At 43.4% G+C, this 14023-nt stretch overlaps 1 protein-coding gene across 11 annotated transcripts in view; it reads right to left on the reverse strand.

Annotated features, from left to right (window-relative positions):
• Nucleotides 1-14023, reverse strand: part of JADE3 (jade family PHD finger 3) — a 62476-nt gene that overhangs the window by 22454 nt on the left and 25999 nt on the right. For 10 of the 11 annotated variants that reach the window (XM_015277754.4, XM_046906182.1, XM_046906184.1 and 7 more), the window contains 2 exons: nt 9262-9321; nt 8130-8212 (listed from right to left, as the gene is read on the reverse strand). In XM_015277754.4, coding sequence (XP_015133240.1) covers nt 8130-8212; nt 9262-9310 — 132 coding nt within the window. In that variant the 5' untranslated portion in view covers nt 9311-9321. Of the gene's footprint in view, nt 1-8129; nt 8213-9261; nt 9322-9698; nt 12508-14023 lie in introns of all 11 variants that reach the window. The other variant, XM_046906183.1, reaches the window with a different exon arrangement.

Genomic DNA, 14023 nt, shown 5'->3' on the forward strand with positions numbered 1-14023 from the left:
TGTCCTGTCACCTGTCAGTAGTGAGAAGAGACCTACCCTGCTCTGCTGTAAGCACCCTTTAGATATTGGAAGAGAGTAATAAGGTCTCCCCTCAGCCTCCTCTTCCCCAGACTAAACAGCCCCAGTTCCTTCAGTCTCTCTTCATAGGTCATATTCTCCAGGCCCTTCACCAGCCTTGTTGCCCTTCTTTGGACCTGCTCCAGCACCTCAATGTCCTTTCTGTACTGAGGTGCCCAAAACTCAACACAGTACTCAAGGTGAGGCCTCACCAACAACAGGTGCAGTATCCTCTGCCCAGTGAGTAATCCTCACCCAGTACAGGGGCAGGATCACTTCCCTAGTACTGCTCACCACACCATTCCTAATACAAGCCACGATGCCAACTTTTCCTCACAGTTTTGTCTTTTTCAACTCTTACTGCATCCCTAAGGCATTGGACAGTCCTATTGATAGCACAGCCCCTCCTCTTGGCAGCAGCCACCTTCACATCCCCAGTTAGCCCACATGAGCAGCAGCCACTTGCTGGTCACCACCCAAAAGCAGTTACACTTCTCAGTGTACACAATACACAAGCCTTCAACTCTATTTCAGTATCATCTGTAACAGCAGACAAACTGAGAAGAACTGAGTAAGGAGCACGCCTGGCCTAGGTTAGCAATGCCCTCCCAGCCCTCTGGGAGGACACACAGCTCTTCATGAAGAGGCCATCGTGAAGGGGAGCTCCCGCACTAGAAGGCAGCTGGTCATGGCCAGTGTGCACAAAACAGGAAACTGCCCACCCGCCGGAAGCTTCCACAGAGGTTACTGTGTGACAGGGGGATTGGTTTTACATATTTTTAGCAATTGAAAGTCCTGCTTAGCACTTGCCTGTTTGGTCTGAACTTCATTACATTTAGCTGCCAGGAACTTAGAAGTTTCAGCTGAAAATGGTGTAGCAATTAGTCCGAATGAAGTCAATGAAAACAGCGTTTGCTTGTGTTACAGAAATAATTCTAAGCATATCATGGAGAAACTCTAAAAAGTTTTTCACACTTTAAAGCTGAGACTGAAATCTAGAAGAGGTCAAGACAAGCTTTTGCTCTGTAGTAAGGTTTAACAAGATTTGCTCAAGCGATGAGAACTCAGGCACCTCTAAGAGATGCACTGCTGTCTCTGGGCCTTTAAAGCCTAAATCCTACAAAATCCCTCCATAATACGCATGCTCTGCTCCTCCTCCAAGCACTTATAGTGACACTGTGGGGCTGTGGATGGAAAGATATGGTTCACGTGCCATGTTTGTTTTTCAGGCTAAGTCCTATTTGGAAATTATGCTAGAAGAGCATGTCCAAGGAAAATGAAGCCCATAGAATCGAAAGTTTGAAAACGTATCACCAAAAGCTGTCAATGACTTCAACATAAAATCTATGAAAATGCAATATGTAATCTTCCTCACACAACCCTCCCTCCCCTGCGTTGACTCTAAGAAAAAAATCAACTCTGCCTAACAAAGAACATAGTTGGGCATGCAGTATCCTTATCCACCAGAAATGTGATGGAGAGTACAAGTAATGCCGTAAAGAACTTAAGTGAAATACTAGCATCCAAGATAGAGAGCAAGTCTTCACCATGGAACAGCCTTCTACAGCCTCCACCTTCACCAAGCAATGCGAATATTGGATCTGCACAGAACTTCAAGAACATTTTGTTAGCAAGCGATACAAATCTAAAGCCACATTTTGGGAAAACAATAACCAGAACAACGACAAAATTCCAATAAACTGAAAAAACAAACAAACAAACAAAAAACACACACACAGTAAAACAAGAGTCAAAGACCTACTTCGATTCTCCTGCAAGCTTCTACTGACACTGATCTCACTGCTCACTCACCGCATCTTGCCCAAATGCATGTGGTCGGGGAGAACAGACTGGATCATCTCTTTGAAACAGCAATAAAAATGGTACTCATTGTGACACTGAGCTTTTTTAAGCATTTGACCACCTATTACTAAATATCACGATGGTAAGGCCACTGCTGGGAAGCACACATCAGAGGTCTAAGTGAAGTACATGTTAACCACCCTGTTGTTGCTACAATCAAAGCAGGATTTCTCCTGGATTGCATCTAATTGCTTCATGCTAAGGCTTCCCCTGGTGCCTGGCAGAGCCCCTAAGGAGTTAGCAGCATACATTTCATTGCCACACACCCGCTACCTAGAGACAGAAGACCCTCTGTCTTCTGAGACAGAAACATTAAATATCCATTTTTAAAAGGCAGAATGCCATCCCCCTGCCCAAATTCTGCCAGGAGAGTACCCTCAGAAATATCCTCTCTAAAAAGAGAAAGCTGAAATGGCTAGGATCTTTCTGATTTTTGCATCTCCTTCACAGCCCTGAAGGCCAGCTATGAAATTCCAGTTGCCAACTACTCATACAGCAGCAGGCATTTTCTCTGAAGGGCACAGTAAACTACACGTGAGGTTTTCATCTTTTTGATCATTTTTTAAATTCACCTTCAGAAGAATGTTTTATGTCTTTTTTATTCCAAAGTCACCCATATGCACCAAAGCTTATTGTACCACTTAACACCTCCAGCAAAAAATTAACAACACTTATAAAGCAGCAGTTTATACCCGAAATCACCACATAAATAATAACATGGAAGCCAAATGGTACTAAGACCTATTACACGTGTAACATAATCACATCACATCTGAGCATAGATAGTCTCATCTAATACATCTAATCTTCATATAGATGTTTGACAACGTCTGCCGAAGGCTGCCTATCTACTGAGAAGGAAGCTGCAAGGTGCACACCACTTTCCAGAATTCGGTGGGCTCATCTTCCCAAGGTTGAATTATTATTGTTAGTACATTGCAATCTGGGCATTAGGTTTCTGAATTGAGGCGCTTTATTAAAAAGGAGTACGCCCTATTACAGACAGGATGAGTTGGATGGTTTATTTTGTAGCAAAGCAAATCAAAAGCAAAATAATTTAAGAATGGAAATGAAACCACAGTTCCAGGGACATATACTGATTAGACTGAAAAACTAATGTTAAAAAACCTAGGGCAGACAGGAGTAAGCGTAGCATTAAACCTGGGCTTCTCAAACATCTCAATAATTTGAACATGTCCTGCAGTAAATCCTAATCTTCAAACCCCCCACTCCCAAAAACTATTTTTATGTATCATCCAAGACTCGAGAAAATGAAATATTGCACCTTTCAGTGGAGCAGCCACGAGTCTTCCGAGCCTCCTTTAAAGGTGTTTATAGGAAAAGTCAGGGAATCAGACAGTAAATCAACCACACCTAACATCAAGTCTCTGACAGTATTATCTCATGAGCCAGTAAAATGCACAAGAACCGTGTAAGAACATGTCGGGTTTTCTTCAGACTTAAGCTTTGGATTTGGGAATTAATCCTAACAATCAATTTTTTTTTTAATGGTATTAATTAAACAGATATTTAGAAAAATCTGTACTCGTTATCATCTGTTCAATTCCTTTTATAATCACGTTTAATTCTCAGTCTCAACAACTTCCTGTGGCAGATGAGCTTCACAGCCTAATTATATGGTGCATGGAAAAGGATATCCTATTAATTGCAACAGACTTCTTAACTTCTGGCCTCATTCATATTGTCTCGCCCTTCCTCCCCAGTTCCTCCACCACAAGGACAGGCAGGACTGAAGGTCTACCTCTGCTCTCTACAGACCAGTTATACTTAACTGCTTTGCCTACTCATCCAGTTCCAAAAGTGAAACAGCTCAGCTTTTTCACAAGCAGGCTTTTCCATGCCCTTATGCATTCTGGCCACCCTTTGCTAAAAGCAAAAAAGATCAAAAAAATAACCAGCAAGGTTGCATCTCTGATTTATATGAAAGTACTGTATGTTCTTTTTCAAACTCAACTAACCCACACAGGCTAAAACGGAGCTCATCAAAATGCACGAGGCACGTTGACCGGCGGGCTTGAGAAGGCTGCAAAGATGACAGAGTTGTTAAAGTTAATTCAGAATCTTCTAAGGTAGGCACACACAGAAAGGTGACGGTCTCCTGTTCCATTATGCATGGCACACGCCAAGCAATATGATTTAATCACGATGTCCATTCATTCACAGAACAAAAATGACTGCTTTCAAACTGCCAAAAGAATCCATTCTCTGCTCACAGTCTAATCTTACAGGGTGCTCCTCAGGATCAAGACCTACAATTTATGTGACAGTTAAACGCCACTAAAAAAAAGTTCCACATATGCAAGTAATGAAAGCAGGCCATTTTCTCGTGGAAGACAAGCTACATTTCACATGATAACACAGCTGTCACTATCAGCAATGAGGGACCAAGAACTACTATTGCCACGGGATTCAAAACTCTATTTGCAAAGAGAGGTAAAATATTGCCACCTTGTATGGGTAGGTTTCACATAGAAAACCACCACGATTCTAACTTAACTCTTTTACAGTTTTAAGACGGACCGAGGACTAAAAAAAAAATACATAAGCTGGAGTGTCATATAAATCTCTTTGGCTCTTTTGTGCCCCCACTAGCTCGAGGCAAAAGAAACAGTCAGCCTTTCAGGATGGCCCAGCTAATAGGTTTTCCCTGCAAAAATGATTCCAACTATTCTGCCATCGTTTTCTGCTGCGGCTTCCAAGGAGACAGGAAACAGCAAAACACAGGTTTCATGCCGAGCCAGACATCCAAATGCTCCTAACCTGCTACTCCCACACAGCCTACTGTTCAGAGCTGAGCCCCTCCTGTCTCAGCTCAGGTCCATAAGGGGCAACTCTGCAACTGGCACACAGCCAACGTCATCATGAAGCTCTGAAAAACTGTTCTGACTTACACTGCAGGCCTGCCTGATACCTTAACGTTACTTATTCAAAGCAAATGCTAAAGCTAATTGGATAGCAGAATTTTCAAGACACCACGGCAGTTGCTTGCAATAGATTACAACCAAAAAGGAGCACAAGAGAAAGAGTTGCAGCCTTGCTCCTCAGCATCACCTTAGATTCTCCTCATCTTCTCTGAGCAGGATGGTGGGACCTCAGGTCCCACAGAGAAGCGTCCCTTCTGCACAGCTGCAAACATCTGGTAGGCATGCCCAGAGAATGAGCTGGGACATCTGCACTCCAACACTGCGTCTTGTCCCACAGTAAAAGAGGTGAGATTTACATTAGATGTTAGGTGGAAATTTTTTACTCAGAGGGCAGTGAGGTGCTGGCACAGCTGCCCAGAGAAGCTGTGGTGCCCCATCTCCGGAGGCACTCAAGGCCAGGTTGGATGGGGCTCTGGGCAGCCTGAGCTGGTGGGGGGCAGCCCTGTCCATGGCAGGGGCTGGAACTACACAGTCTTTGAGATCCCTTCCAACCTAAGCTATTCTGTGAACCTCACTGCACTGATACCATTGCCTGCGCCTGCTTCCTTCCTGAATCAAACCAGAGGCGAGGTGGGCAGCCCTCAGCTGCAGCCACCTGCAGTGTTTTATAGGCGACCACAGAGGAGCAAGGAAGCTACAAACGAGTCCTGTGAAGCAGCAGACAAATATGCTAACCTGATTGTCAGTCACAATTCTGAAAATGAGCTTTTATTTCAAAGAGAACCCAGGTAGTAGATAACGCTTAATCTAGAGACGGCTGAGAAAGTGGAAAAAATCCTATGTATCCATATGCAACATAATTGAGAAAGCCAGGCTTACTGGCATGAAAGGAAAATTAATGTACGAAGACCACGAGCAAAAAAATTCCCAAACAGCTATTTATAGCTTTGACCTTTTAGATTTTCTGCATCGCTAACTCAAGAAACAGTCTGCTGCCTGGCAAGCAGAGGTGAATGAAAGCAGAGCACTGCCAACTTGTTCAAGAGATCCCTTGCTGAAGGGATGCTGTCAGCCCAAAATTTCAAATTTCTATCCCATACTATTACAAAAAAACTTGTGGAATGACTGTAACATGATTTTATGAAGGGTGTGTGATAGGGTCAGTCTTTGCTTTACACTCTTGTCACTAGTTGGTGCGTTAATAATAAATTTCAATGCTCTGCTGACAACAGCTCTTCATGCAATGCACCATTGCATGCAATCTCCAGCATATGATTTCCTACAGCTTGGAAGGAGTGCCTGCTCCCAGCAGAAGGAAAGGAAAAACAGGAAGGGTAGCCAAGAGTCTTACGCACCAAGGGTACAGATCATTACTGCCACCCTCCCTACCAGTCCCCTTCTCAGAGGACTTTACTTTTTCTGGTTTTTATTTTTTTATTTTTAACTTTTCATATTGCAATATCATACTTGGGACACTCTTCCAAAAGAGGACATCTTCTAAGATTTGATTGTTCAAATTATTTTTTAAACTGGGGAGGGGAGCTCTTCAACAAAAGATGCCAGAAAGATGCCAGCATTACAAGAACGATGATATTCTGAAATACACTTCTGAAATACAGTGTATATTCTAGGCTTTGTTCTTCAAAGTTTTGTATTTTTCAAGCTTTGATGGGCTTGAAATTTGGTCTTGAAGCAGGTAGAAAACAGCAAAGAAGATCACAGGAGGAGGAACTGAAAACACTGCGCATTTTAATTCCTCCTAGAAGTTATGTAAATAAGAACACTTGTAAGCTGTATTCATGGACCACATTTTCTTAATTACTGTTTTTACATCCACACACACAAAGACAGCATGGAGAAAAGGGGAAGTAAACAGTAAGAGGACAATCTTTAGGAAGAAGAGGCAGAAAAAAGCAAGGCAGAGTGAAGGGACTGGTGCTAAGGTGTATTTGAAACAGCAAGTCTAGCAATTGGGTTTCTTTCTGCTCCCATTTGCCCAGCTTGGCAAGTAAGAAAGCCACTACTAAGAGAAACGTGAGCAACGATTACAAGAACTCAGCAGCCACAAGCTGTTTTGAGATTGACATTCTCACAGAACCATAATCCTCAAACATCAACCTTAACCTTAAAGGTAAAAAGCATAACAGACTTTTTCTTAACCTTGGTGGCTGCAAACAAGCACTGTGTAGCCAGCTCTGGCCAATTTTGCTCTTCTTGAAACATTCACACAAGATTCCCTTTTACAAAATGAATCTTTGCATCCTCTTCGATTAACTTGTGATGAAAATTCAGCTTCCAAAGAAAGGACACTTCTCGAGTGCTTACCTTACTCTTACCAAACCGAATTAATCTACTGGGCAACATTCAAAAAGGAAGCACGAAGTATGTTTGCTGAATAGCTTTTGCTATATGAACGCAAGCTTTATGTTTACGCAGCCTCCCTCAGTAGTCTCTAAGCAGCTAAAAAGCTGCTGTTATGGTACAAAGAATTACTTCTGGGACACAACTCTCAGTTTTACATTCTACAGAAGAAAAGTATGTTTTGTCAGTCTTTTTCTCAGTAACCTCAGGCATCAACAGTCATACTAGCATGCTGAAGGACTCATTTGGAGGGAATGTGACAGCAAGTGGAGGGAATTAACTACAAGAAACATTTCTCCCATTTGCAGTTATCTGACTTCAGCCCTCAAGAAAGCAAGCATCAAATATGGAGAAGGCAGCCAACAAATCCTCCCCAAGAAGGGCAACAGATGGGAATGGTTGCTAGGATGGATTTCAGCACTGCATTGTACATAAACACGAAAGGAAAAGGACTCAATTAGCAAATGCAGATCCAGTGAGAGTGGTGATAGGTGTAATAGGCAGGGATGGCAAAATAAAACTCTTACTGGAGGGAACAAGTCAAGAGTGAGAAAGTGGCAGGAGACTAAGCACTGCTCCTATGTAAGTCGCCTGCTGGGGTGTCCCACTGTTCTATCCTAAAGCAGAAAGAAGGCATCCTTCTCATAAACACATATACACGAGCCGCTTCCTTCTGTAGTATGCTTTCAAGTCACAAGACCAGACCAGCCTTTTCAATATCAACATGAGCCTACATTTCAGGGGAAGAAAGAACCACATGTCACTGTCCGCAATGCCAGAAGTCATGACTGGACACCAGAGCTCCTGTGTTAGTCACACACTGAGGAAAAACAGTGTCATGGAGGCAACAGGTAACAATAGAATGAGCTGGCACCAGTTCAAAGCTCACTATTTCAAGGCACAGAAACTTGGAAACGACATGACAAAAAACACTGGTAGCCAGTCTTTAGGCTTGGTTCTTACCTCAGCAGGTTTCTTTTGTTCATTTGCTGGTGTTTTTGACTTGCTCCTGTATTTAGCACAAGAAGAAAAGGAAGTGGAAGGACCTGTTTAAAAAAAAAAACAAAAAAACAAAGAAAGAACCATTATAACTAATTTCAATTCATAATTGCTGAGTACAACACAAGATATTCCAATCTCCTGACTTATCTAGTTCTTGATGAGACATGGGCAAAAAGCTCATCTGCAGCCTGTAGGCTTGAATACAGCTCCTCCTTTTCCAGTTGTTCTTTGTAAAACCGCAGCTGAATTTATGGATACATTCTGCTCTGCTCAGTACAAGTGTAAATAAACAGAACAAACATGCAGACCACTGTCCTTCATTGCCTTTCTATCAGAAGTGGAAGGAAGAGCAAAACTGAGGACAGAGCTTGCAAGTGCTAGAAAAGCAAAGTGAGAAAAGAAGCAGTGATACTAAAGGATACTGATGAGAAAGGCAGAAAAGTATAGTGCAAAGTCTAGACATCTCAGAGCAACATGTTAGTTCAATATGTTGCTGAGCTGTAATAAACATATCAACAAATCAGCTATTAAATTCAGCATTATTAGATGGGTACAGGTTTTTAAGAAACAAGCAAGACTCCACCTTACAGTTTCTTAGCAGGTACAAGAGGAAGCTGCAACCTCAGCCAGATTTGCCATGGAATTTTTAACAGATTTCATTGACTTGTCTACCAGACTATCAGGCCACAAGGCCACAGAGGAATGATGAAGAACCAGACACTGCAACATGTAAAGGCTCTAACAGCTCAGTCTTACGGTTGAAGCTCAGCGTATGATACAGCAGGACTTTCAGATAGCTCCAGCCATACAAAAACTTCCTCTGGACAGAAAAGTTTCTCTTGGAGTACAGAATTATTTTTCCCAACTCAGAAAAATTTATCTTCAATTTCTAAGTAGATTTAACTCCACCCCAAGTTTAGTCTCCTTTTCTTCCCAAAACAGGATCCGGAACATAAAAGACCACAGAAGATTAGAAGAAATCAAGGTAGAAACTGTATTTTAATTACAAGAGGTAAAATAGTTTGCCCTCAAACCACAGAAGGAAACCACAAGGAGGTGACAGACCAAATTAAAACTAGCACATGCTACTTACTCTCATTGTCTGAACTGTCACTGGTGCTCAGATGCCTGTGGCGTTTCATCCTGACGCATCCTAAGGAAGAAGGGGAAAAAAAAAGAGTTGGTGGTGACCATCAGAAGATGACACACTGTGTACCTGCCAGCTCATGCCAATTCCAGAGCAGAAAAGGAAAAATTCCCCCGAAGGAGAACCTTTGGGCACCATGTATGACAACGATCACCCTCCAGACCTGTTATCTCTACACGGAATAAGCAATTACAGTTCACCTTTAAGGGAAGAAAAACCAAGCCCAAAGGGGTCCAGATAAAATGAAAGGCACTTTTAAAATAATTACAGAAAATGGAGGCTGATGCCACTGAAATTTTCTGGTCACAACCTAGGTCACCCGTAAGGTGAAGCCATCAAAGCCTAGGGTGAAGCCATCAAAGGTGTAAGTGAGAAATTCTTACAGGGCTCCACACCAGAGGATATCAGGCTTTTTGGAGTTGTTTTTTAGACATACAACATGTATGGAGAGTGGAGAAGGTGAAAATTCTGAATAATTACTTAATAAAGGAAGGATCACAGTAGGGACCAGCTAGGCATTCCAAACAAGTGCCAGCACAACTGTGTGTACATTCCCATTGGTCCTGCCATCCAGTAACACTCCACATTACATCTGTTAAACACAGACTAATAGCAGTTTGCATGAATAATGGTAAATGGAAATCATCCTTATCTTTTTAATGGCTTGAACGTGCAAACCATTAGATAAAAAAGAATCAACAACAACAGAAAGTGCTTTGTTGTTTTTTTTTCAAAGCTCAAGACAAGCATAAGCAAGTTACAGACTTCAGGACAGAATTCTGAGTAGATGATCTGAAATACCTGTGGTACCAGAGCTGCCAGCCTGACAGCACCTGAAGCTCAACAGCTCCATTTCTTAAATAAAACAAAATCACATGCTGCTTTTTTTTTTTCTTTTAAGGAAAAAGGATAGGGAAAAAAATAGGGGAAAAAAAAGAGAGAAGGAGGGAAGGAGAGAAAAGAGAGAAAAAGCACAGCTAAATTGCCCATCTGATAAACCCTCCACATTAGTTACTGTACAATGGGTCTTGAGATTATCCCAAGACCAGGGGATAAACAGGATTTCCGGATAAGAGAAGCCTATCCAAAGGCTTTGAAGGGATTGCAAGTGAACCGTTTGCAGCTGAATTGCTTAATTTAGTGGAAATTTTCAGCAGCCTCTATACTTAAGTGTGAGTTTGATCAGTGCGTTTAGATTCAGTAATCAAAGTTTCAAATTCTCCTTTTATCTACCTTTCATAGAAAGACACTGCCCACACCACTGGAAGCTGAAAAGGGAAGCGAGGTGTGTATTTTTCAGCTCAGCATACACAGAAAGCCAGAGTTGGGTATTTAGCCTGAAGGGGACAGTGATTAACAGGACAAGGTATCCCTTAATAGCTTACCTATAAGCTCCCACCAGATAACTTACTTCATATAATCAGCCTCGCTGAGGGCTCAAGCAGTGTGGGGGCCACCTCACCAGAAGCCAAGAGCAGAGCCCGGCAGCCACACATCTCCTGGGAAAAATCTGTCTGCCAGGCAGAAAGGCCTCGGGCCAGAAGATCTCTTTTTTGTACATGTTTAGGGAGCTAAGCACTAGGTAGTGAGGGAAGGAGAAGATGACTGCTCTCATCTTGTCAGCTCCCGCAGTTCAAAAAGGTGTGGGCCTCAACCAAGAGCAGCTAAAATGGCGCTGCCATTGGTGAGAGCTTCTCCCCCACAGAGCTAGGCTGTGCCGCAGCCCGAGCTCGGAGCACAGGGCCCTGCTGGGAAGGAGCAGGCCCCGCCTGCCCCTGTGCCTCCTTTGCTGGCGGCTGCAGCTCCGTGCAGCCCTGTGCCCGCACCCTCAGGCACGCTGCAGGGCCTTAGGAGATGCTGAGACGCCACATGTAGGTGTGCAGAGCAGCGCTGCTCATTGCCATTCCTTAGCACTCGCTGCTCGCTCCGTTTTTATGTTGGGATGAATTTTTGAGCAGCTGTTAAAAGGTGCTGAAAGCTTATGGCAGGCGACTCTCGTCTTTTATAGCCTACATAAACATGCAGCAATAAAACCTCTTTGCTCCACGTTCAAGACAGCAGCTGAGGAGCACAGCGCTCGGTTAGCAGGGTTAAATGCAAGGTCAGAGCACAGCACGGCAGGGATACCCGGGCACTGGGCAGGGCAGAGAGGAGATGGCTACTATGGGGACAGCGCACAGAAACAGCAAGCATAAAAAAAAACCACCTCCGTACACCTCTGCTAACCACTCCACAGTGAGAAAAACACCACATTTACAGAAGTTGCATTTCAGCCATGGATTTATAGCAGCTCAGGCGGGAGATTTACACCTCCATCACAGCAGACAGCAGCAGTTACCCAGGGTAAGAGCCCCGCGCAGTAATAATGCTGGATTGCAGCCTGATTTCTGCAGCAGTATTAACTGCAACAACCATGAATAAGAACCCACTGAGCTACAACAAATCACAGAGCACTGTGCCCAGAAGACAGGCCATTAGGGTGAACAGCATGCTATGCACTCTCCATAGGTGCACACCTGGCGTGGGAAGCAGCATTGCTGTGCTACTGCCACCTCTGTGGGGAATGGGAGAGCCCAGGCTGAAAGATGGCTCGGAGGAATGGGCACCATCCATCCCCAGCCCATCTGGGAGGGTGGAGATTCACACGTGGTTCAATTTTGCCCCTTTACTAATTTCACCCTCAAAAACTACAGCGATAAGGTCTAGAATAAGGGAGACACCAGGGAAAGATCAGATATGAAGGTGAGAAATAAATTCATGAGAATATCAATGCCCTTTTCTAGGCTCAGAATACCAGTTACAATGAACGACACGGCAACCCAAAACCAGAACTCATTTATTTCTTAACACACAAAATGAAAAATTATTCTTTTTCATAATGGATAATATTTTTTCCACAGAACAGTTCAAAAAAGACATTCAGAAAACTGCCTCAAGTAGATGCTACTTATAAAGGAAAAAGAGATGAGAAAAGATGAGCTGTCATTAGGAACATGATGGAAATGCCGCACAGAGAGCAGCTAAAAACAGCCTCTTTCCAATTCCTTTATCTTCACTCAGGCTTTTTGCAAATTTGCCTGTAGAACTTTTGGTCTGGATTCGAGAATTCACTTTTACACTTCAAACTTCCCAGTAGTTCCCATGCAGAGGCTAAGAAAAGCACCGAGTGTCACGCAGACCAGAACTTCCACACTACAGAACAAAGGAGAGAAGTGGCTTCAAAAAACCAAACAGACCTTACATCTCATTTCCCAGTTACCAAGTAATAATTCTCGCTCTCATGAAAGGTAAGCAGGGATGCTTTGGCTGTGGACTCAAAACGTACTCGAGCCTTCTGGTCAAACACAGAAAGAAACAGCTTAGAAACAAATGCTGAAATATGGGAATGTAACATTTTTGGGGATGATTTTCTTTTTACATCAACAGAAGGAGTAACAGATGACAGATCGCTCGTATGACAACAAATACAAACTTGAAAGACGCTCACCTTCAGAGATCTTTTAAACGAAACATAAAATAAAGGAGCGACATTAAGAAATCACCACGTCGCAAGCAAAGAGGCACTCGACTCTCCAGGCAGCTACTGCAGTGGAACATTCCTCTGCTATGGATTTTAATGCCAGATACCAGAACAGTCTCTGGACTCGAGCCACGCTCCACACCGGCTGCGCGCACGTCCCTGATCTCACCCAAGTGCTAAGGGGAGGAACCACGAGTCCAGAAAAAAGGAATCCACAAAGCCAGAGAAATCCTCCTCCCTGGCCTCAGTAGCAGAAGGAGGGTCAGGACGCACTACATCCTTTGGGCATTCAACCACATATAAAACCCAGAAGCACGTTCTCCTCAGCCTCAGGCAGTGAAGTGACACTGCCAGCAACCAGCTGGTTTCCCAAACACTGCCTGGATGAAGCTGGGACTTGTGTTGCACCCAACTCATCCCCCTTTGCCTGGAAAACCAGGAAAAAGCCTTATATCTCTCTACAACTGCCTGAAGGGAGGTTGCGGTGAGGTGCGGGTCAGCCTCTTCTCCCATGTAACTACTGATAGGATGAGAGGGAATGGCCTCAAGTTGCACCAGGGGAGATTCAGGTTGGATGTTAGAAAATAATTCTTCTCCGAGAGAGCGGTCAGGTGCTGGAATGGGATGCCCAGGGAGCTGGTGGAATCACCGTCCCTGGAGGTGTTCAAGAAATGTTTAGATGTACTGAGGGACATGGTTTAGTGGATTCACCTACTGGTGATAGGTGGACAGTTGGACCAGATGACCTTGGAGTTTTTTTTCCAACTTTGGTGATACTACGATTCTATGATCTTATGATTCTATCGTGCCACAGTAAAAGAGGCAGCAGAAAGGATGAGGTACCTGAGACTGAACTCACAGCACATTATGCAAGAGACACCAGAGATAAGTGCACAAAATGAACCCTTAAATCCAATTAGGATTTCTGAACAAAACAGAATCCCTGGGGGATAGCAGTCCTTTCTTCCTGGCTTCAGTTTGCTGAAGAGAATGGTTAGAGATGTATGCGAGAGACTCAATACCTGGGAAGACCTTTACAGAAGGAGGAGGAAGCAAAAAATTCAGGGAACTGCAACACAAATGCAAAAAAACAGATTGATTAACTTTCAAGTGGGACAAACAATAGCCTGCTTTCCCTGTCTTATTAAAAACAGCATCTATGTATATAAATGAAATGACAAGCTATAT

The sequence above is a fragment of the Gallus gallus genome, chromosome 1, assembly GCF_016699485.2.
Source record: "Gallus gallus isolate bGalGal1 chromosome 1, bGalGal1.mat.broiler.GRCg7b, whole genome shotgun sequence".
Taxonomy (NCBI): domain Eukaryota; kingdom Metazoa; phylum Chordata; class Aves; order Galliformes; family Phasianidae; genus Gallus; species Gallus gallus.